A 25,759-nucleotide genomic window follows, 5' to 3' on the forward strand; every position below is an offset into this window, starting at 1 on the left:
TTTTTTCCTAAAGGACAAGGTATGGCACACTTACCAGAGGAGGTGGTGAGAACAATTTATATCCTGCCTAGGTTTTTATGACCCCATGGGGGCCTCAGGGAATACCAGAGTTGTGGACCTACTCCCTTTCTCTTTAAATTTCCAAGAGCAAAATTAGTGTGCTTGAATACAGAAAGTGTGTGAATGCTTAGAGCTTTATGTGCTGTGATTTTAGGGGTCCTCATAAATCTTTCTTTCATTTTATTTCTTTAAAAGTGTTTCCTATTTGGCTTTCTTGAGTTTTGATTCTAGTAGTTTAATCCATTGGCATTTTATAGGTTTAATTATTTCCTGGGGATCACAGAAACTACAAATGTGGTAGATTTATTCCCTTGTGACCTAGGTCACTAGGTGCTTTTACTGTTGTATCTTGTCTGTCTTGTTATATACACTTGGGCAAACATTATAGAGTCTTTTGGGCCCTGAAAATACTTTACTCTGGCTTGTCTTTTTCTGTACTCTGAAAGCTCATCTTTACTAGGTTTATTTGAGCTCTTCTGCCTCTTCATATAGATATTCAGCAAATGAACATTAATTGAACTCTGTGTGTGTGTGTGTGCGCACACGCACGTGTGTGTGCATGAGTGTGCATGCCCTAGGCTTGAACTCAGGGCCTAGTCACTGTCCCTTAGTATTTTGACTCAATCCTGTCACTCTATCACTTGATCCATACTTCTACTCTTGGCTTTGTCTTGCCAGTGTTGGGACTTGAACTCTCTGAGCCTCTTTGTGCTCAAGACTAGCTCTGTACCTACCACTTCAGCCACAGCACTACTTCTGGCTTTCTCTGGTAGTTTATTGGAATTAAGAGTCTCACAGACTTTCCTGCCCCGGCTGCCTTCAAACTGCAATGCTCAAATCTCAGGCTTCTGAGTAGGCAGGTTTGCAGGCATGAGCCACCTGTACACGGCTAATCCTGCTATATTTAAAGAGTTAGATATTCTTTTTACAAATGCTTTATCAGATCTGTGTTTTGCACATATTTTCACCAATTCTGTGAATTTTCATCTTATGTTTTTGTTGGACAAAAAATTTCAAATCCACAGCTTACTAATATTATGATTATACTCTTCGTATCTTAAGCCTTTGCCCCATTCAGGATCTCAAAGGCTTTCTACTTTGTTTTTTTAACAAATTTTTTCAGATTTTGGGTTTGCATTTAGTTCAATAATATTACCTTGCTCATGTAATTTAACCCATCTGTATGGTATTTTCACAATAAAAAAATCCATTGGAGTAATTTTTGTTCATAATCTTAGCAAAAGGGTCAAGATGAATATTTTTGCTTATGATGTCCCTTTGTACCAGCACCATTTAGTGAAAAGACCACCATTTTTCCATTTAATTATAGTTGTCAAAATTGATTTATCATATTTACTGGTTTGTGTCTTATTGATCTGTATGTCAGTTAAAGACTAGTACTAGACTGTCATAATTATTGTAATTTCCAATCATATAACAGAACTCTTACAGCTTTTGTAATTCATTCTCACTGTTACCCTGGCTCTCCAAGCTACATTGTTTTTCCATATACATTCTAAAATTATCTTCTCAATTTCTGCACAGTGTCTACTGAGATTTTGATTGAGATTGCAGTAATTGTGTAGACCTGTTTGGAGAGTTGTTGCATACAAAATTAGTGATTCAATTAACATGATATATTTTCCTATTCATTTAGATATTCATTGATTTGAATCTTCAACAAAAAACTTTTACACAGACATTTGGACTTATTCTCCATTAGTTTGCCCTGGGTTTTGATGACATTGCAAATGGTAATTTTAAAATTGAACTTTAAAATGTTATTATATTTAAATAAAATCAATTATTTTATATTACTCTTGTATCTGGTGAAACTGTAAAAATTCTTTGATCTAATGCCTCTGCGTACATAGATTTAGTTGGATTTTCTACATAATCATCCTATCTGAAAATATAGTTGTACTTCCTGCTTTCAATCCATGTGCTACTAATATTTTCCAAATCTTTTAACTTTTTTCTTTCCTTTCTTAAAGTTTTCTGAACTCCAAAAGATTACATTAGAAGTTACAATTTCAAACCTTATTGTATTGGCTTGGGTCTCCAGTATAATATGTACTACAAATAGTAAATACATACATTCTTTATAGCTTCCTGATTTTAGGGAAAATCATTCTGTTAAAACAATAAGTGTGATAGTAAGTGTGGGCCTTTTTTAAGATACTTTTTATTATTTATTCTTATTATAAAGGTGATGTACAAAAGGATTGCAAATTTATGTGTCAGGTAATGAATATATTTCTTTTCTTAGTGTCGTCTGTTCCCTAATTCTCTCCCAGTCCCTCCCTCACATCTCTGCCTTCCTCCCCCACCCTTCTGAAGATATACACATGAATATAACCTGACATAAAGAAAAGAGGACAGAATCATCAAAAATAAAAATTAAGAAAGAAAAAGAGAGAGATCTCTTGTTTCCATACCATGGAGTTCATTTTCATATATTATTTTATATAAATATAAAGAGGGACATAGGCATTGCTTCTTTGTTTCTCTCCTAAGAGTATCCCCTTTTGATCTCACTGTATTTAGAATTGTATATAATTTTCCATATCCTACTGTATTTTAGATCAAATTTCTGCATATCAGAGAGAACATACACCATTTGTTGCTCTGAGCTTGGCTTACCTCATTTGCTGTATGATTTGTTTTAGTTCCATCCATTTCCCTGCAAATGACATAATTTTTTTCTAATGGCTATATAAAATTCCATTGTTTAGGTACCACATTTTTTTTGATCCACTCATATATTCTGGGGTATCTGGACTGTTTTGACATCTTGGAATAGTGTGATATGAACGTGGAACTGCAGGATAGATAGATACCCAGGAGTGGTATGGCTGGGTTGTAGGGAAGATCTATTTTTAGGTTCTTTGAGAAACCTCCACATTGCTGTCCAGAGTGGTTGTACTAGTTTATATTCCCAACAATGCAGTAGGGTTCCTTTTCCCCCACATCTTCGCCAACATTTGTTGTTGCTTGAAGTCACACTGTTGACCAATCTAACTGGGATGTAGTGAAATCTCAGAGTTGTTTTGATTTGCATTTCCTTTATGGCCAGGATGATAAGCATTCCCTCATGTGTTTCTTTGCTATTCTTACCTCTTCTGAGAAGAGTGCCCATTTAGTGATTGGTTTAAGTTTGGGAGAGGTTAGTCTCTTGAGCTCCTTGAATATATTGAATAATAGGCCTTTGTCTGATATATTGCTGTTAAAAATCTTCCTCCCAGTCTCATTGGCTGTCTTTCAAATTTGTAACTATGTTCTTAACTGTGCACAAACTTTGTATTTTGATGTAGTCCTACTTGTCAAGTCTCTCTCCTATCTGTTGTGCCTCTGGGATTCTTCAAGAAGTTTCTGCCTATAACTATAAGTTCTAATGTTTCCCCTATTCTCTCTTATAGTAATTTCACAGTTTGGGGTCTAATATTGAGGTCTTTGATCCACTTTGAATTGATCCTAGTACATGATGACAAATAGGGATCCACTTTTGGTTTTCTGCATATGGATGCCCAGTTTTCCCAACACCAACTTTTTTTTCCATGATGTAACTTGGCTCCCTTATTAAATATCAGATAACTATAAATGTATGGTTTTATTTCTGGGTCTTCTAATCTGTTTCATTGGTATTCAGGTCTATTTTTGTGCCAGTACTAAGCTGCTTTTGTTACTATAGCTCTGTAACAGTGCTTGAGATCTGGTTTTGTGATACCACCTGAATTAATTTTTTTGCCTAGAATTGCTTTGGCTATTCTAGGTCTTTTGTTGTCCCATAAGAATTTTTGGATTGTTTTCTCTATCTCAATAAAGAACATCATTGGGATTTCGATGGGGATTACATTAAATTTGTATAACATTTTTGGCAGTATGGCCTTTTTCACAATGTTATTTATCCATGAACATGGAAGGTCTTATATTTCCTGATCTCCTTTTTGGTTTTGTTCTTCAGATTTTTATACTTTTCCCTATAAAGACCTTTCACATCTTCAGCTAGGCTTATACATAATGGGTTTTTTTTTAGGCTATTGCAAATGGAGTTGTTTACCTAATGTCCTTTTCTGCTTGTACTTGTACATTGTCAGCATACAGAAAGGCTACTGATTTTTATGAGTTAATTTTGTACCCTACTACATTGCCAAAGTAGTTGATCAGTTCTAGGAACTTGGGGGTAGAATCTTTTTGGTCCTTTAGATATAAAATCATGTCATCTGCAAATAGGAATAGTTTTACTTCTTCTTTCCCTATGTCAATCACTTTTATGTCCTTTTCTGGCTTTATTGCTCTGTCTATGAATTCCATAACTCTATTGAAGAGGAGTAGAGTGGACATCCTTGCCTTGTTCCTGATTTTAGGGAAAATGGTTTTAGTTTTTCTCTGTTTAGTATGATGTTGGTATTGTCATATATAGCCTTTATTATTTTAAGGAATGTTCTTTCTGTTCCTAGCTTCTCCAAAGTTTTTAACATGAATGCATATTGGATGTCAAAGGCTTTTTATTCATCTTTGAGATGATCATGTGATTCTTGTCTTTGACTCTGTTGATGTGGCAAATTACATTTATTGACTTAGGAATGTTAAACCAACCTTGCATCTGTAGGATGAATCCTACTTGATCATAATGCATGCTTTTTTTATGTTTCAGGATTCTGTTAGCTAGTATTTTATTGAAGAACTTTGCTCATCAGAGAAATTGATCTATAGTTCTCAATTTTTGTTGAATTCTTACTTGGTTTTTGGGATAAATATGATACTGGCGTCATAGAATGAGTTTGAAATTTATTCTTCTGTTTCTGTTTCACTGGAAAGTTTGAGGAATACTGGTGTTAGTTCAACTTTAAAAGTCTTATAGAATTCAGCCATGAATAAATCAGACAGAACCTGGGTTTTTCCTTGTTGGAAGACTTGATTACTTCCTCAACCTTGTTGCATGTTATAGGACTGTTTAATTGGTTTATATCTTCTTGGTTCAGCTTAGGCAGTTTGTACATCTCTAGAAATTTGTCTATTTCTACTAGGTTTTCTATCTTATTATATGGTTTGATAGTAGTCCTTTATATGCTTATAATGTTTCCTTGGCATCTCTAATTTTATTGGTTTGAATAGCCTCTTTTCTTCATCTTTCTGGCTAGCGGTCTGTCTAGCTTTTCTTTTATTGATTTTATATATAGTGTTTTTGGTCTCTATTTCATTAATTTTTTTGCCTAATCTTTGCTGTCTTTGTTGTTGGGTTTTGAATTTTGTTTGTTATCTTTATTATTCATGAATTTTGTAATCTTTTGTTGTTGCATTGGTTCACCCTTTATCCTTTGTCTCACCATTTTGTTATTCCCCTTCTCTTCCCTAAATTAGATAAACGTATATACAATCCAAAGGGTACCAAAATAAAATACAGTGACAACAGGGGCAAACCAAAGGGGAAAAAAAATATCGAAAGAAAAAAGAAATTACATTAAAAACAAAGAAGCAAAAAAAAACCCTCTTCTGATTTTGGGGTCAGGGATTGTTGGGATCATTAAGATTGTGTGTCAAGTTCAGTGGTGGCAGAGTATAATTCACTGCATGGATTTCTGTCAGACTTTGGGTTTGACACCTTTTAGCTCAGGGTGATGCAAACAGTGTAATAGGTGCTGGCCAGTTGTAGGGCTCTGAGGTGAATGGGGCAGTCTGGTGTCCTGCCCTGGGTTTAGGCCCTGTGGCATGTTCCCATTATGTTGTGCACGGTAGTCTAGTTTACTGGCCCAGATCTGTGTCTGGAGTAGGCCGGTTCCCACTAGTCCTAGTGAGGAGGTTGTCCTGGCCTGAGTCCTGGAAAAGTGTCTGCTGCGGAAAAGACCAGAAGCAGCATTCCAGCTCCCTGTCCTCATTTGAGCCCTGGTACAGGGCCGAGGAGAGGGGAGTGCACCATGAGTTAAGGGAAGGTTGCCCCACCTAAGTCCTGAACTGTGGTCTGTTCCCATGATGTGGGGAGGTGTGTTTAATTCTCTTATTCAAGTGTAAGCCTCAGAGGGAACAGGTTTCCACAGGGTGGTGCAGGGAAATCATGCCCACTCCAGTCCTGGACTGGTGTCTACTTCCCACAGAGTGGGGAGCTAAGTTCAACCTTCTGGTATGAGCTCAGGAGGGGGTGGGTTCCCTCAGGGTAGCATGGGGAAATTGTTCCCACTCAAGTCCTGGATTGGTGCCCACTTGAATCCTGGACTGGCATCTACTTCCAATGTGGTAGAGGGCTGCATTCAGGCCTCTGGGAAAGGTGTGAGCCTCAGAAGGGGAGAGCTCCCACAGGTATGGTGTTGCTTCTCAGATAGGAGGGAGTAGGTCTGGGCCAAGCACTCTAGGTCATCCCCAGTGCTGGTCCACGTGGGATGGGTCGCCGGCTTCATACTCATGGTTCATGGGGTTGGTTTGGAGCTGACCAGCACCATTGTGGTGAAAGTTTTTTGCATCTTGATTCATTGGTGTCCTATTGCTGATCTGTAACTCTGGATCTTCAGGCGTGTTGCTGTTTGCTCTGGTCGGGGTCACCACAGGTACACTGTGGCAGCTTAGCCATGTTGGTGGCCCTGCAATGGGGGATGGTGGGAAGGCACTTCACAGTTTTCCTTCCTTGTGTGTGTTAGGTATATGTTCTTTTTTTTGTGTGTCTGGGAAGGTGGCCCAGTGGTAAAGTGTTTGCCTTGCATGCATGAGGCCCTGGGTTCAATTCCTCAGCACCACATATGCAAAAAAAAGCCAGAAGTGGTGCTATGGCTCAGGCCCAGAGTTCAGGCCCCACGACCGGCAAATAGAAAGTTCTTTTTTGTTCTTGTGATTCTCTGTTTATATTTTTCTTGTTGTCATTTTCTTTTTTGTGGGGGGGGGGGGAGGGGGGGATTCAGTCGTGGGGCCTGAACTCTGGGCCTGGGTGCTGTCCCTCAGCTCTAGGCTAGCGCTCTACCACTTGAGCCACAGCACCACTTCCAGCTTTTTTCTTTTTGCTTATGTGGTGCTGAGGAATCGAACCCAGGGCCTCAGGCATGCAAGGCAAACGCTCTACCACTGAGCCACCTTCCCAGCCCTTGTTGTCATTTTCTTGAAGTGAAATCTGTGTTAGGACCCCGAATCTCTGAATGGAGAGAGCTAGGGTGATTCTGTTCCTTCTGGGCCATCTTCCCCAGCAGTACTTGTAGATATTCTTGCTTAGGTTGAGGATTATCCATTTGTTTTATAGCATGTTTAAGTGTTTTTGTCTTGAATGCTTCTGAAATGTTGTCAGATTCTTTTTTGCATCAATAAGATACTTTTGAATCTTTTCTAGTCTGCCAATAGGGTGAGTTACTTTGATTGATTTGCATATGATGAATCATCCTTACATTCCCAGTATAAATTCCACTTGCTCTTTATATGTTATCCTTTTTCTGTGTCATTGCCTTTAATAGCATTTTGCTAAGGATTATGTTCCTATGTTTATGACAGATACTGGTATGTTGTTTTCTGTTCTTACTATGTGGAGTATGTGTATGCTTGATTTTGGCATCAGGTTAACGGTGTTTTATGTTGGAAATTGTTTTGCTCACTTCATTACCATATGGCTTGCATACCTTTGCTTTTTTGAGTGACACTTGGAATGCTAGAGGACATTTCTGCATGATTCTCCACCCTAAGTTTTCAGTAGTCCTTTACAGAGGAGGGTCTGTCTTTAAGCTGTGACCTGTTTTGTAACAATAGGCTGCCGTTAGTATGAGGCGTTAGACCAGAAGTATTGTCTGTCATCCTGTGTAGTCATAACCTTAGGGAGGCCCTGTGCACTCAGACCATGAGAGTTGAGGATTTTTCAGCATCCTTTCCTCTCCTTTTGGGAGTTAACTTCTCATTTAAATCTGCGATTGGTCTTTAATGGGAAGTATTTTCATGCCCCTTCCTCAGAAATAGCTGCCCCCTACTTTTTTATTTCTATAAGATCCCCTCCCTCCATAGTGGAGATTTTTTTCCCTTCTAATTCTCCTTCAACAGCAATGGCTGTTTTGAGTGTTTCCTGTCTCTCCCTCCTCAGACAAATGCATTTTACTTCTGTTCCTCCCCCAGAAACACTAGATTTTTGCCTGGGTCCAAGAGATTTACTGCTGCACCCTAGTGGCTTAATCCCTTGGTTCTCCATGATAAAAAAATAAAGTTTAGATTTAAGGGTACAGCTGGTTTCACATACTTGAACCAGTGATATGAGCTCTTTAGGCCTCTTGTTTTGTCCCTACTTATTTTTGTGACCTTCCAGTTAAGGACCATGGAAAAGAACTTAGCAGTAAGTGTATGAGTGTCACAGGCCTCAGATAATAACTGAAAAACTAGACCCTGCTCTTTACCATTTAAGATTTTACAACATCTCAGATTTGTTTGGTACTGGTACTGGGGCTTGAACTCAGGACTTGGTTGTGTCCCTCAGCTTTTTCTCTCAAAGATGATGCTCTACCACTTGAACCACATTTCCACTTCCAGCTTTTGTACTAGGATTCACAGATATCAGGCATGAGCCATCCGCACCAAGCTTACATGATTTATTTTTACTTGTTCCTATGATAGCAACTATTGTCTCTGCTTTGGAAAGTGAAATGATAAGAAGGTCCTGTCTTTCTGGAAAGAAACTTCTTATCCTTTGATATTTTACTTAGTTCTCTGGTAGACTGAAGGAAATTAGAATTTGTAGGTTACCCAGAGATTTGCTATTGTTATGGCTGACATTCTCTTAGGCCTTTTTGTATTCTAAATATTATATATGTATGAGGGTCATTTTGTGGTTTTTATTAAATATGCTATAGGAAGAAAATAATGGATTCAAAAGCATACTTTAAAAGATTTGTTTTTTAGGTAATGGTTATTACATTATATTCAAACATTTAATCTTGAATTATCATATGTTAAAATCACATGTAAAGTGTCATACACTCTACTTAACATTTTTGTATATATGTCTATACTCATGCAACTACCACCACAGTCAGAAAACAGTAGAATTCCGTCACCCAGAAAACCTTCTCCCACATGTATATCTGATAAGTCTGATCTTGTCAGTATTGTTTACTCCTAGTTAAGGTAACAGACACAGTCGAGATGGCTGTCCTTGTAGGTGGGAAGAACTTGTGCCTTATTTGCAATCAGTGTAATTGTCAAAGGGGATGGGATATTACTCACTGCCATAATTACACTGTATCATGTTAAACTCTGACAACAACAAAGGAATGAAGGAAGGCAGATTAGGTGCAACATTGGATATATTATGTCATGTTCTGTTTAAATTCCAATGACTCTCAGTAATACCAATTTTAGATTCTTTCAGTTACTCATCCATTCATCCCATACACATTTGCAGAGTATTTTCAGTTTGCAGTGAAAGAAGGGCAGTGTGTCTTAGTGATTAACAATATTGACTCTGGGGTAAAGAAGACCTAGATCCAAATACCATGTGCCAAATACTCTCAGGATATCCTTTTTAAAGTGCATTAATATCTCATCTCACGTCCAAGATGAGAATACTCTTAATATCCACTGTCATTTTGTGCTGTTACAATGGAATACTTGAGACTGAGAAGTATATAAACAGTAGATACTCATTTAGATCACAGTTCTAGAGTCTGGGAATTCCAAGATTGAGGATCTGCATCTGGTGAGGGCCTAATTGCTGAATTAGTAGCACATATTGCATGGAGAGACAGAACAGACAAAGGGGGACAAATGCATCCTCTTATCAGGAACCCACTCCCATGGTAACTATCTCAGTCCTGCTGTAATGACATTAATGTTTTCATGAGGAACAAGCCCACGGGATCTAATCAACTCTTAAAGGTCCTACCACTCAACATTTTTACATTGGGACTTAACACAGGAATTTTGACGATCACATTCAATCCATAGCACCTATTAAGCAATATTTTGTAAGAATCGGGGATAACAGAGTACCTGGTACACAGTGAGAAAACACTTTGGCTTGTAACATTATTGTTATTATTATTATTATTATTACTGTTTTCATACTGAATGAGCAGTTATATGACTTTTGTGCATGTAATAACCATGGAGTTATTAAATGAGATAAAATATCATTACTAAGAATAATGTCTACATGAAGGTATTAGACACTGTTTCTGTATTACCACATATGTTCACTTTAATATTAGTACTCTAATATTAGCATTTATTATTTGGCTATCACTCCCTATCTCCTGTGGATTTGATCTGTGTGTGTGGCTGTGTGTGTGTGTGTGTCTGTGTCTGTGTGTCTGTGTGTGTGTGCATGCGGCTTGAACTCAGGGCCTTGGCACTTTTTGAGTTTTCTTTCTCAAGGCTCTAGCACTCTAACACTTGAGCCACAGCTGAACTTCTAGCTTTTTGCTGGCTATTTGGAAATAAAATCTCATAGACTTTCTTACCTTAGCTGTCTTCAAATCAAGATCCTCAGATCTTAGCCTCCTGACTAGTCAGGATTATAGGTGTGAGACAGTGGTGTCCTCCATGGAGTTGACCTCTTACTTTGCATTTTGTTTGGAAAATAATGAAGGGGTATAGTATTTCCTGACTTACATGCTACATAGAAAATCAACAAAAGAGAAAGAAAAAATATACTTTTTAAATACAGTAATTTGTGTGCCTTTGTGTTTTTAAATTTGTAAAATGAGAGGACTAAATGAATATTGTAAAGCTCATTATCAAATAAATCTGTTCATTTAAGTGAAACCATATATACATAGATCTAATAATCCTTTTTAGATTCTATAGTAACATGTTAATGCTTTGAAATGATTTACTTCAGTTGAAATTAAATACTTTTAAAGCCTTGAAAGGATTAATTCTACAAGAAGAATGATTTATTTCTATTGCACGCTGTAAGATCAACTACTTTCTGCTATAACTAGGTAGAGAGACAGCAAAACACAGTGACTTCAGTAAAAGAGAAGTCCATTGTTCCAATAAGTTGAGGGATTCATGTCCATCCATCCCTAGTCACTTCTTAGTTCAGGGTGGCTATCTAAATAAATTCTATGTGTTGTGGTGAATTTTTAGGATGTAAATAAGGAAAATGAAAAAAGACAACTCTAGCTGTTTATCCACCCTTGAGAGGTACTTTCTCTAGTATCTTCGCAGCAGTTTGTATTTTCATTTTTGGGAAGAAATTCCATCACATAACTATGGATTGCAGAGAGGGAATATGAGAAAAGGAACATTTCAGGAGCTCCCACTGCCACCCTAACTACAACTGAAGTAGGCTTTGAGTGAAAAACTTGAAGTTTCTCTCAGGTTCATCATAAATATGATACACATTTATTTAAAAAGCTTTATACCCAAGTCTATACAAACTGAAAAGGAAAACTTCCTGTGTTGGTGAGTGTACTACATGTTCACCAAACTCTTCATTTTCACCCTAGGATCACAAAGAGACTACATTCCTTCCCTCTATGGCAGTTGGGTTGGGCTTCAATACCTGTCCAGAGTTGTGGCTATTAGACTATGGCCAGTAGTGATGTCTACCAGAACTGGCTCTTAAAACCATCCACATGAATTTCAATCCTCCCTCTTCTTTAGACAGCCAGATGTAGCCAATGCACTATACAACTTCAAGGCCCAAGAATTTGTTTGATACATAGGTTGAGTTGCTTAATCACTGCTAGGACTTTCCTTCTCTTGGCCACTTGATTGGCATTTGACAGTTTGGGCATTTGAGGTTTGAAACTTTGAGATTTAAGGGTTGTTTATAGCATGAACATTACATTATGTCGTTACTTAAGCCCCACTCCCAACAACATATCAGCTGAGAGATGCTATTCATTCATTTTGTGTAATTTTTCATTCTAACTTTAATGCATATATAAATGTGAATTTACAAATGCAGTTATTTGTATATGACTAATACTATATATTATGTGACACTAAGGCCAGTAAAATACTTCATTCTCCAAATTATCAATGATAATGTTTTAGATTGGCATTTTAACTTAAATCAGAAGATGAAAATTAAGCTTAAAATAAGAAAATTCTAATAAACAATATGCATAGAAATAAAGAGGAACATATAAATTAAAAAATAATTCTCTCCACATTAATTGCCCAAGTAAAAAACAGCAAAATGTATGAAAAAGGAATTTCCTGTTCTTGATAAGAATATATGAGATGGGGACTTCCCCAGTGAACCAGTAATTTTCTGCTTCTCGTCAGAAATAGACATATATAAGAAGAAACCTCTAAAACTTTCCTGAAGAAACAGAAAAGGCAAGGAAGAAATGTTTGAGGTATTTTAACTGGGTTTTATTATAGATAAAGTAATCTGCTACCTGTTTTCTTGAAGAAATTTCCTACCCTAAGGATTTAGAGGGGAATTAAACACACCCTTATTGCCACTACACTGGAAAGGTCTTTTTTAAAAGGAGCATTTCCACACTACAACCTTACTGCGGTTTCTTTAGCAAATTCTCTCTCCTCTAATTCAGGGCGGGGCATCCTGCTCCTCATCACAGCTGGGGGGCGGAGCCTTCTCTGAACAGCTTGGCAGGCAGCTCTGCCTGCCCAGTCTTGGAAGAGGAGCTGCATTTCACCAAGCTGCAGCTGACAAGAAGCTTCAAGGTAATGTCTGTCTGAAATTTATTTTCTAGTGACTTTTCAGGGCCCTGGAGTAAAGAGACAAAAACAGGTTTTGGAGTGGCAGGAAGGAACGATGTGTGGTTTTGTGAGAATCGTTTCCATTTTGAAGGAATTAATCCTCTGGAATTTTTCTACCTCCCAAGGCTTTATAAGTCTACAGTGGGAAAGGGGGTGATCAGATTACGGGCTCTAAATTAAGGCTTCACTGCAGCATGGCTGTTCATGATAATTTATTGCCTTGGAATTCCATGTTTATATTGCCAGGCATTGTGTTCTTTTTTTTAAAGTTTTAAACATTATTGATTTGCACAAAATTATGAACTGATACAAGTAATTGACAGCATGAGGAATTACTTCTATAAATTGATATGTGGATCGAGTGTGTGTCACATGGAGAAGAGATCAAAGATAGTTGACTGAAGAAACTGCACAGTGTACATGTACCTATATGTGTGATTAGAAAAAAATCTAAAAGAAATTAACCCCTCTGTCAGCATCCAGCATTTCTGGCTAATCAGATTGCCATTTTAATATTATTCTAATCTGTTGCAACATCTTTCAGAGTAGAATCCCTCATGATCATCCTTACAGTCAGAAGAAAATGCAGCTGAAAAAACATACACATTTTGGTTTCCAACACATATACACTTACAAGCATACATGTATACACACACATACACACACATACACACATATACACATTCATGCTCCTGTGTCTCTTGTCTCTTGCCTTTTATTAGCAGTGGAAAATTTCCTCAACCCAAGCAAATGGGTAGCCTGGTTATCTGTTTTGACTATAACCCTGTGTGTCCTCTGTACAGTGTGTCATTTCAGTCATCAGAAGGAGCCAATTATTTGTATCACATAAGTTTATGAGTGAGATGGAGTATTTAGTTTGTTTTTTATTCTGTAAGCAACTGAAAAAATATTATATGGTATATCCATACTATGGAATATTGTATATTTAGTGATAGAAACATGAACCTTTTCATACAGTGATCTGAAGTCTGAGAAATAGCATAAGATAAATAGAATAGCACATATTACATTCTCTTCTTTCAGAATATATATTTATGCTAGTTTAATATAGGTAAATACATAATATTAATGTATATTTGATTAATAATGTATCTAGTCAAATCTGAAAAACATATTTACCAAACTACAAATGGAATCATTTGTATGGTTGGGGAGACAAGGTTGACTTTATTATTCTCATTTTTAAAAAAATATCACTTTAGCATGGGCTGATGTCCTATACCTATAATTCTTGGTACTAAGGAGGCTGTAAGACTGGGATCTGAGAATCTCAGTTCAAAATCAGCCCATACTTGACATTCTGTCTCCAATTAACCACCTAAAAGCCAGAAGTAGAGCTGTGACTCAAAGTGATAAAGTGAAAGCTTTGAGCAGAGAAGCTCAGGGACAGCTCTCAGGCCCTGATTTCAAAGCCCTAGGACTGGCGCACACACACACACACACACACACACACACACACACACACACACACACACACACACACACACACAAAGCATCACTTTATTTGTTCTTTGATATCTTCACAGAATTTTCAGGTAAGTGTTGAGAAGCTGTGGGATATCTCAGTTAAAATAACTTATGAAATCATATGAGGCTGAGTGCTGGTATCTTATGCCTGCAATTCAAGCTGTTCTGGATGCTGAGAACTGGTTATCACAGTTCAAAGGTGGCCCAAGGCAGGAAAGTCTGTAAGACTCTTTAATTGATCACCAAAAAGCCAGAAGTGGAGCAATGGCTCAAGTGATAGATTACCAGCCTTGAGTGAGAAAGCCAAGGGAGATCACAAGCCTTGAATTCAAGCCAAAGTACTGGAAAAAACTAAAATCATGAACAAAAAGCCATGTAGAAAACATTTAGGACTGTGTTTAAGCCATTTCCTTGAATGGTTCACTGAAGAACAATCATTCAAAGATAGATAGATAGATAGATAGATAGATAGATAGATAGATAGATAGAGATTAGAAAGATATAGCGATATATATTATATATACCTATACATATATATATCATTTACATTTCTAGAAAATATGTAGAAAATATGTATAGTGGTTATATATAGTTGTGCTTCCTTTTTTTTCTTTTTCCTATTTATTTCTCTCCTCCTTTCATCCTATCCTTTTCTTCTATCAGTATTATTTCTTTATACTTAAATAATTTTCAAGGGCTTCATTTTTAAATTAAAATTTTTTTTTTTGGGGTCCGGTTGTGGGGCCTGAACTCTGGGCCTGGGCGCTGTCCCTCAGCTCTTCAGCTCAAGGCTAGCGCTCTACCACTTGAGCCACAGCGCCACTTCCGGCTTTTTTCTTTTTTCTTATGTGGTGCTGAGGAATCGAACCCAGGGCCTCAGGCTTGCAAGGCAAGCACTCTACCACTGAGCCACCTTCCCAGCCTCTTAAATTAAAATTTTTGTTTTTTCATTTTTTTCTTGTTTCTTTCTCTCTCTCTTTTCATTCTGTTCTATACATTTCCTCTCTCGGAGATGAGGACTTGATTAAATTCATTCTTTCCTTTTTAGTTGTGCTTCCTTTTGTATATTTTTGGTAGCTTTTCAATTTTAATAAGCTTCTTATGTTTTCCTAATCACATTTTGGCTGATGATATGATCATGTTATAATCTCATACCATAAAATCCTTTAAATCTAAAATAAGGAATTGTAAAAGCCTGAAAGGACTCTGGGTGGCTAATGTAGTTTCTATACTTCTCCCATAAGATCTTTTAGTGATTAAGGTCCTGTGTATTCATAATGAGCAGGCTGTAGCTCCAGATGTAGCCACAAGATGGCACCTGCCAGATAGCCAAAATCTCTGGGCAATCTTTTTTTGTGTGTGGGGGGGGGGGTGGGGGGGGGGGAAGGGGAGGTGGTGGTGGTGGGGGTGGTGGTTGTGGGGCCTGAACTATGGGCCTGGGCACAGTCACTCAGCTCTTCAGTTCAAAGCTAGGGTTCTACTACTTGAGCCACAGTGCCACTTCCAGCTTTTTCTGTTTCTGTGGTGCTGAAGAATCAAACCCAGGGCCTCATGCATGCGAGACAAGCATTCTACCACCGAGCCACTTTCCAAGCCCCTGGGCAATTATTTTTTAATGATGTAGATCAATAAAGCAGTGAAATAATTTTGTATTAATAGATTATGAGACTGCATATACTATAATTGTGAGCCCATTAAAAAAAATTGGAAATGTAAGGAATAAAGACATCCACATTGATGACTGAGGTGAGGATTCAAATAGAAAATTTATCAAATGACTCATACTAAATACAAGGTAATTGTTACTTCCTTCTCTCCAATTGCCCACTATTCTCAGAGATGACTTCATCATGATCTCAAAAATATAATAGTGTCCCAAAGAGCATTTCACAGTATTAGAAGATGAGGGAAAATAAGCATGGGATTTCATCTCACCCCTGTTTTAGAATGACATTCCTGGTAGAATATTGGTATGGAAATTTTGTTCTTACTTCTTCCATGTTATTGATCCCATGTCTTTGTTTTAGACTGCTTAGGTAATATCTCAGGTGCACGTGACTTGGGCAATCTGTGTGTGGTGTCAGGTGAATCCCTGTGAGGCAGTGCAGCCACTGAAGTGCCCCTCAGGGTGAAGGCTCTGTTGGACTAGCACGTAGAGTGAAAATCAAGGCAGTTCTCATCCACATGACAGAGGGTAAGACTTTTCTCATTTCATAAAGAGGTAAACATTTAAAACAGTATGAGATGTTAGAGAATAATTTCTTTTGCTACAGCTTTGGAATAGTAACATTTTAAATTTAACACTAACTTAAAATTATTCACTTGAGAATTTGGGGTGCAATTATTTAACCCCCATTTTGTAGCCAAATGTTTGTAATTAAAAGTCATAATACCTAGTTTTAAGAAAATTAATGTTTTAAATAATTATAAAGAAATATGAGGCTTTTCACATGTCTACCTAAAGTTCAAACCAATGACTCTGCTCTAAAATTCTCGATAAGTACACTATCCAATATGTGATCATAGCAGTCTTTCTCAATTATGCTTTTTATGAGGCCACTTATTTTTGAATGGGTCAAGGATATACATATCCCATTGTTTTTTGTCTGCTTGCTTTTTGGAAGAATAGCAAAGCACATATGGCCTAAAAGTTATAAAGCTGTGGTTAGCTAGCACTCAACTTTTCAATGAGATCTTCATGAAAACATAGCATTAGAATAATTAACCTTGCTCAAAATACACAATTTTTGAATCTCAGAGATTCTCAAGTTGGAGCCCAGAAATTAAAGAAGTCCATCAGAAAAGTCCTCCATATGATTCTGACACCTGCTAAGTATGGAGTTCCACAGGTATAACAGTAAGGACAGAAAAATATCAACCTATCTAATAACCAATTCCCTGACATGTTACCATGAGCTCTCTCTTCTCTGCTGATACGTATATGCTCCTTCCTTAATAAGACTGTAAGTTCTTAAATTTGAAGAACTATAAAACAATTTTCCAGTTTCTTTATCTTCTTATGTTATGCTATATTTGGTCTTTCTTACTTCTTACTGAGTGTTGTTTTTTAGTTTATCTCTTAATGTGTTAAAACTTGGTAGTATTATACCTTGACAAAATGATTTGGTTTCGTTTATTGATACTTTTCCTTTCCCTTGTTTTATTATTTTCTAGAACTATCCTATTCAAACGTGCTCAACATCTTAGAGAAATTGTAATTGAAAAGAAGAGGCCCCATAAGTCATATACCGTTGGTGGTCCAGCCTCAAAAGAGACATTTGTAAGACTGGTGTTTTTGGTAGTATTTGTGTTGGTAGAGGCAAGGACAGTCAGCCACCTCAACTTCTGATAGTAGCTACCTGGTATACAAATCTAAATCACAATGAATGCCGAGTATGTCCTCTGCAATTGGAAAGATCAGATATGGCCAGCAAAAGTTTTGTCCAGATCTGAGATTTCATCAGATGGTAAGAGAAAAAGCACATTTGCACTAGAAGTCCAAATCCTTTCACTAGATGAAAAAGTTACAGTGGATAGCACAGAAACAAAGATCCTAAGTGAATCTGCAATTGAAATTATCATTTCTTCCCTAACAATAGAGTCAGAAGTCAGTGTTTCCCCTAGGGAGGAAACAGCTTATGAAAGATCCCTAAAAATGGCACTGGATATCCTGAATGAAAGAGCAAATTTGAGTCAGGAAGGTATTTTGAATGAACAGGAGACCTCTACACTGTCTGAGAATGTACTGCAAGAGCTGTCTGAGTCCCCCCCTCATAAAAAGTTTCGGCAGCATGAAGGGGACTCTGTGAATTATCTTGAAGAAAGTGAAGGCCCAGCAACGCTGGTAGCACCTACAGAAAATGATGACTTCCTGTCTGATGATAAATCACAGGTGAACACAGCTATTGAAGATGAACTGGAAACAAAGCCATCACCAAACTTCTGTTGGAATGCAACTTATGCTTCATTTTCAGATGATGAAAAAGAAGACAAGAAAAAGATTGATATCACAGCAATTATGTCCACAATCAAAGAGGAGAATGTAGATATTAAAGATGAAAAGTTCGTTCCATTTTTGTCACATGACTTTGTGGTGCCCAAAGCCTTGAAAGAAGAGGAGTCAGATAGCTCCCCAGAGGACCAAGCTGTTTCCTCTCAGTGCTCTAACATTGCAGAGAATATTGATGATCCTGAAGAGGGTCCCTCAAATCCAAATCCAAGCTCAGATGCCAGCCAGAATCAGCCTCCTGTGGAAACAGACATGGAGGCTGAGCCATCTTGTTCTACTACTTCAGGGGAATATCAGGTTTCACTTAGTGCCTCTAACTCTGTCCTGGATTATTCACTTTTGAGGAATGAGGAAGGAAGTCTTCAAAGACTAGATTTTGAACTTGAGGGTGAAGCTTCAGCTTCAACCAGCTCACTGAGTGTGCAGCATGTTAGGACTCTTGCATTAGAGGACACTGACGAAGAAGAAGAACTTCCACGCTTAGTTCTTGATTACAAGCCATGTGCATTTGAAACTGGGATCATTGTCTGGTTTAAATATCAAAAATACCCATTTTGGCCAGCAGTAGTGAAAAGTATCAGGCGAAAGGAGAGGAAAGCAAGTGTGATTTTTGTTGAGGCAGACATGAGCTCTGAAAAGAAAGGAATTAGAGTGCCTTTCAGAAGATTAAAAAAATATGACTGTAAAGAGAAGCAAGCACTAGTGGATAAAGCCAGGGAGGAGTACAGGGAGAGCATTGATTGGTGCATTTCACTGATTTGTGACTACAGAGTTAGAATAGGGTGTGGCTCTTTCGTAGGTTCTTTCCTTGAGTATTTTGCTGCTGATATCAGTTATCCGGTTCGGAAAGAAATCAAGCGAGACACCTTCAGAAATTTATTTCCAAAACTGTACAATGACGATAGTGGGGAACAAATGAGTGTGACTTCCCCAACCAAGAGATTAGCCTATCAGAAAATTCTTCCTGACCGAATGAAGTCTGCTCGGGACCGAGCCAATAAGAACCTTGTGGACTTTATTGTGAATGCAAAGGGAACAGAAGACCATCTTCTGGCCATCTTAAAAGGCAAAAAAAGGTCCAGATGGCTGAATTCATTTTTGCATGCCAAGAGGTTCATGCCATGTATTGAAACATACTTTGAAGATGAAGATCAGTTGGATGAGGTGGTGAAATACCTACAAGAAATATACAAGCAAATAGACCAAAGAATGCGCACTCGGATAAAAGATGACAAGATTAAATTTGTCCTAGAAGTTCTTCTGCCAGAAGCAATTATTTGCTCCATTTCTGCTGTTGACGGGTTAGATTATGAAGCAGCTGAAGCAAAGTATCTGAAAGGACCAGCTCTAGGCTGTAGAGAAAGAGAATTGTTTGATTCAAAAATTCTCTTTGAAAAGAGACGGAAGCCATTACCTAGTACTGGAACGCAGTAACTAATGCAAGAGTTGAAATTATCACTGGGAGCTTTCATAGATCATAGTTTAAAAAATCACATCTCTCAAACATGGGAATATTTTCTGAAAATGGGAAATGGGGGGATTTGGCCAATGTGTTCAGTTTAGGGAAAGGATAGTCTAGATTTCTCAGTTTGCCATGCTAAAAAATTTTTTTGCACTTCTTCAAAGCCAATTTTGCCAATATACATCAGCAGTTTTACTTTCACATACATTTTTCAATTCATAATTCCTAAATGACTTTATAGTAAAGTACTGTTTATTTTGTAACATTTCTATATCTTTGCTGTATAGTTAGATACACTGTGCACAATCATTTGAATATTAAAATTGCACTGGTAATAGATATTAAGCAAGATAACTAGGAAAGAAGAATAGAAGAAATGGCAATTATATTTTTTGCTCCAGTTTTATAAAGGGCTTAGTTTTCTCTTAAGATAGCCAAATTATTTTTCCTGCCATGCCTATTTATTTTTTGAAAAATTATATCTCTGAGACATAGAACCAAAGATAGATAAGCTTTGCTATATCTTGTACCTAACAATAGTTACTTTTGCAGGAAAACAATCTAGAGCTCTAAAACAAGTGGCTTATCTGCATGTTGTCTGTGTGTGTGTGAATACAATTTCTGTATGCAGAAAAAATAATCTGGACAGGCTTGAAAAGACTTGTTCATTCAATACTTCCTTAAAATTCCATTTTGAAGAGTGTCTAGCTTTCAGTTGTTGAGCAGTTTCTTAAAACAGTCTCCTATGTTCATAACTAATAGTGAGTGGCTCTTCACATAGCGGTTTGATAACATAGAAGGCAGCTAGAGTTATTATATGCACACTCAATAGTCCCGACTTACTGCTGACCAACACAATCTCCTTTGATATAAGCTGTAGAATAAGCAAACATTATGTTATAAATTTTATCTCCATATGTAGTCATTGCCTCAACTTAGTTTTGGCATGTGGTTATTCCTAGAATAATTCCAATTAACTCTAGTAAGATCAGTGACAGCTGGTAAATCATTCCAAATAACTCAAAGAGGGTGGATTCACCAGAATCTGATAATTTGGGAATGGGTCAGTAAAGTCACTTGATGTGGAAAAAAGTGCTAAAACTGAACATGAGCTTGTTACATATTTTAAAAGTGAATTAGCTTTTCTAAAATTTTATCTCACAAAAAATCTTATTTTAAGTAAGAATGAACAATTTATCAACTTCAACTTCTCATTGTGTATATGTAGCCATACTTGAATAATTGTCCTACTTAGCCAATGGCATTTTGAAATTGACAAGTAACCATCACTCTAGGGTTCTTCTCCTATGTAGATACATGACTACTTGTTGGTGTAAAATCTGCAGTTTCATATTTGTTTTGTTATATTTATCTAATTTGGTGAAGGGAAGGGAAATAAAATGCTGAAATAAGGACACAGGATGACCCATTGTAACAATGAGACAAGACACTATTTTGGAAATGAACTTTACAACTTCGGTGGGGAGGAATGAGGACGGTGGGAAGGAAAGGGATAGTAAGAGAAAAACAAAGGAGGGGTTAACAATGCTCGACAAGAAATGTACTCATTACCTTACTCAAGTAATGGTAACCCCTCTGTACAGCATCTATACAATAAAAAAACATCATATCCTTCACCTTGATACACACTACAGACTAGATTCTGCAGCAGCATAATGATGTTTGTGAAAATTAAAATGTGTACATGCATATATATGTACACAATTTGTTTACGATGTTTGCTTGTTGTAGTTGCCATGATTTTAATGCTTGTTATGTCACTTTTAAATAAAAAACTCACTGTCATAATAGACTTTGTATTATTATTTTCAAAGAAATATTTCAGAATTTGATAAGCTGCAGAGCCCACAAAACTGTCTCTTGATCCTGTTTGAGACCCACCAATGGTCCTCAGGTGTCCAGCCTCAAGAAATACATAAACCTTCCTTGTGGCCCTGAAGAGTATCACATGACAGACCTTCACCAAACCATATGAGCACTGAATTCCCCAGGGATACATACTGTATTCCTGCTATAATATTGTATCCTTCTTATCCCAGTATAGTACCTCATTTGGTATTCTCAATGGGCTTTTAGTGTGTGTGTGTGTGTGTGTGTGTGTGTATCCTGGGGCTTGAACTCAAGGCCTGGGTGCTGTCCTGAGCTTTTGTGCTCAAGGTTAAAACACTTAAGCCACAACTCCACTTCCTGCTTTCTGGTGGTTAACTGGAGGTAAGAGTCTCACAGACTTTGCTGCTTTAAACCATGATCCTCAGATCTCAGTAGTAGGATCTTAAGAGTAGGATCACAGATGTGAGCCACTGGTACCCGGCTTTAATATGTTTTATTAGTTCCTTTATTGATTTATAGAATTAGGAGTCAGGAAATCCAAGTGTATGTAGAATAACTTTGTGAGGCTAGATTGTAAGTGCCATAGAAAGGAGATGCTACTCCTGTAACCTAGGTGACAATGTCATTCGAAAAGGACTAATGTACTACATCATTACAGTGAGAAATATTTAGTAACCTGGTAGACTGACTTTATTTGAAAACAAGGGCCCAAGATTTTCTCTTAGTTGTGAGTTTCTGGATGTCTGGTGTGCGATAAAGAATGGTTACCTGAACCCTCTTGAGATGTCATTTATTTTGTGGCATATGTTACAATGAGGGAGGAAAGCATGCCACAGACATAGATGCATTCCTTGAATAGGTCATTGAGTATCACTTGGCATGTATACGAAGATAAACTTGGCTTCCAACTCAGTGTACACTCATATCGTTTCCAGCCTAAATAGTTGTTAAGCCAGGTTAAAGATTATCCCAAGCAGGAACGATAGTGTATTGATTGCTGAAGAGAAAGCCTAACTTGTCATCCACACTAACCATTGAATTATGGAAACTGACCAACATCTCCTCTAGTTATAGACTGCTGACCATCAGACTTTGATTCTATTTGGTGCACAGGGCTGTACAGTATTTAGAGGTTTCTATATGTACAGATTGATAATGCTGATAAGGAAAGTAGAACTCTGAGGCCTGGAATAGTAATGAATGTGCGAATCTTCAATACTTAAATTCTCCTGGGTATGGCTCCCTAAACCCATGCTGTTGAGGAACAGAGTCTCTATCCCTGAAGACAAGATAGTAACCTACATTTGTTATTTTTGTCGATCGTGGGGCTTGAACTCTGGGCTTGGGCGCTGTCTCTGCGCTCTTCAGCTCAAGGCGAGCGCTCTACCACTTCAGCCACAGCACCACTTCCAGTTTTCCAGTGGTTTATTAGACATAAGAGTCTCACACTTTCCTGCCTGGGCTGGCTGTGAACCACGATCCTCAGATCTCAGCCTCCTGAGTAGCTAGGATTACAGGCATGAGCCACCGGCGCCACTGGCGCCCGGCTAGTAACCTCCTTCAAAGCAGCTGTGTCAAAAGACATCCAGCATTTATATTTTTATTGTCTTCAACTAAAGGATAAGGCATCATTGCAGTTCAGCAAACAAGATGCAGTATTTAAATAAGTGAGAATGATGTTCAGAAGGAAATAAAGGAACTGGATAACATGTACTAGAATGGACTGGGACATACTCTGTCTTCATTTTTCTTAATTGGGGAGGGGAAGGGAGATAACAAAATGCTGAAATAAGGATACATGATGACCCATTTTAACAATTAGATGTACAAGACAGTATGTTGAAAACGAACTTTACAACTTTCGGGCAAGGTGGGGGCGGGTGAGAAGGGATGGTAGGGGAAAATCAAAGGAGGGGGTAACAATGCTTGATAGGAAATGTACTCATTGCCTTTCTCATGTAACTGTAACCCCTCTGTACAGTATCTTTTCAATAAAAATATACTTTTTTTAAAAAAAGAACTATCAATTATACACTGCACATTACTGCAGTAGATCTCCAAGTCTCAGGATAGTCTCAGTAGCTATTGCTATAATATATCCAAACACCATTAATACCCATTAAGTAAATTCAAAACACCATTAAAACCCAAAAAGGTCTATTAAAGAGGAGATGGTTGGGGTTGGCATAGATGGCAGGGGTCAATGATAGAAAGTATGACACTGAGCAAGATGCATTATATGCATAAATTAACACAAAACTCCTTTGTAGAACTATTTAAAGATAATAAAAAAAATTAAAATTAAAGTTGATTACAATACCACAAACAATCCAGAAGGTTTTGAGAAAATCTACAACATCTAAACTAATAATTTGGTAAGTGCTATCCTGCCTATATGGGATTAAACATGAAAACTCATTGCTTTTTGGTAGACATCTTGTATTTCCAGCTAGCAAGCAAGTGAAGTTCAGGAGGATCACCAGCGCATGCAAAAAGTTAGTGAAATCTCCCTCCCCATATCCACAAATTAGGCATAGTCTTTTTTTCCAGTCCTGGGCTTGAACTCAGAGTCTGGGCACTGTCCCTGAACCTCTTTGTGCTCAAGGCTAGCACTCTACCAGTTAAGCCACTGAGCCACTTCAAGCCTTTTCTGTTTATGTGGTACTGAGGAATTGAACCCAGGGCTTCATGCATGCTAGACAAGCATTCTACCACTAAGCCATATTACCAGTCCCAGTAGTGCATACTCTTAACCTACACCCCCGCCCCCATCTGTATACGATGTGTAGGTAAGAGTATCATGGTCTTAGGCAAGTCCAAGGGACTTCGTAACCCTATCCAAAAAATAATCAAAAGGATGGGGTGTGAGACTCCAATGGTAGAATGCTACTCTCCCTAAAACTTTAATGGCCAACATAAACCCATTAAGTAAAATACATAATATACATAAAATAAAACATATGTATAATGTGCAATGCTTGTATATTTTATACTGTTTAACCAGATACTACAATTTATTTTTCATGCATACCAGCATGTACATAAACTTACATAAAGCATATAACTCACAGAATTATTAAATACATATGCTTATTTTCCATGTGAATATACAGTCCACCTTATTAATATTACACAAGACATAAAGTTCTGCATCACATATGGCATATTAACTCAAGTCAATTCTTGCCAACGTGCTTCTCACCTCCCAGCAGGCTCTTAATCTTCTGACATGTGTGAAAACACCCTTCTTAGGAAGGGTCCTTTTTTTGCTGTGAACCCACAACACTTGGAGATTTCTCTATTAAAATTATCCCTGACATCTGGCTCTTACTCCAGGGATATTGAACTAAAATCATCTACTCATTCCTTTATATGACATCTTGATGTAGTCATAACTAATCAGCTCATGATCACACATAATTGTGATGTCATTTATTTTGTATTTTTTTTAACTTCGGGGAGATGCTGGAAACCATCATAGCCATTGAGACTCAAATGCAATTACTTTGTAGCTGAGCTCTAATTGAATAATTCTCAATCATATATAAACCACGAAATGTAAATTCATTCATGATTGATGGACAAAGCACTTATTTGAGAAAGCCTCTACATGTGCATACACAGGACATGTGTATATGTACATGCACACATGTATACAACATGCCACATGTGCTCACCTGTTACATGCATGATTAACCTTACCTTTCCATTTTATTTCCTCAAATCTCTGAATTATATATTAATACCCATGTTAACATAGTCTTGACAAACCTATCGAACTATAAATATTACATCAATAATTGAGAATAATTCTATAACTACCAAATTTAATTATTATAGAATTATACCAAATTAAAGTATTAGCATCTATTAGTTATACAAAGGAATTTCATTGTGATAGTTCCAATATAATGTATTTTGATCAAATCCACCCTCTCTGTTACACTTATCTATGCCCCCTGACCTTTTGTGCTTGTCCTGGGGCTTGAACTCTGGGCCTGTTGTCTGTCCTGGAATTTTTGTGTACAAGGATATTGACTTCTGGCTTTTTAGTGGTTAATTGGAGATAACAGTGTCTAGGACTTTCGTGCCTGGGCTGGATTCAAAAAGCAATCCTCAGATTTCACTTCCTGAGTAGATAGTACTACAAATGAGAGCCATCAGTGCCTGGCTCTTTCTCCAATCTTTAAGACAATTTCTAGTTGGGTTTCATTATTGTGTGTATGAGCTAACAAGTTCAGCTTCAATGGCACTGA

The 25,759-nt window shown here is 37.5% G+C and overlaps 1 protein-coding gene across 1 annotated transcript; it reads left to right on the forward strand.

Moving 5' to 3' along the window:
- Positions 1-12,532: 12,532 nt before the first annotated feature.
- Pwwp3b (PWWP domain containing 3B) lies at positions 12,533-21,049 on the forward strand. The gene is made up of 3 exons (XM_042688175.1): positions 12,533-12,657; positions 16,209-16,375; positions 17,356-21,049. The coding sequence occupies exon 3, from the start codon at positions 17,564-17,566 to the stop codon at positions 19,622-19,624; it is 2,061 nt and encodes a 686-aa protein (XP_042544109.1). The 5' UTR covers positions 12,533-12,657; positions 16,209-16,375; positions 17,356-17,563; the 3' UTR covers positions 19,625-21,049.
- Positions 21,050-25,759: the final 4,710 nt, after the last annotated feature.

This window comes from Dipodomys spectabilis, unplaced genomic scaffold (assembly GCF_019054845.1).
Source record: "Dipodomys spectabilis isolate Male_0828 unplaced genomic scaffold, ASM1905484v1 ptg000113l, whole genome shotgun sequence".
Taxonomy (NCBI): domain Eukaryota; kingdom Metazoa; phylum Chordata; class Mammalia; order Rodentia; family Heteromyidae; genus Dipodomys; species Dipodomys spectabilis.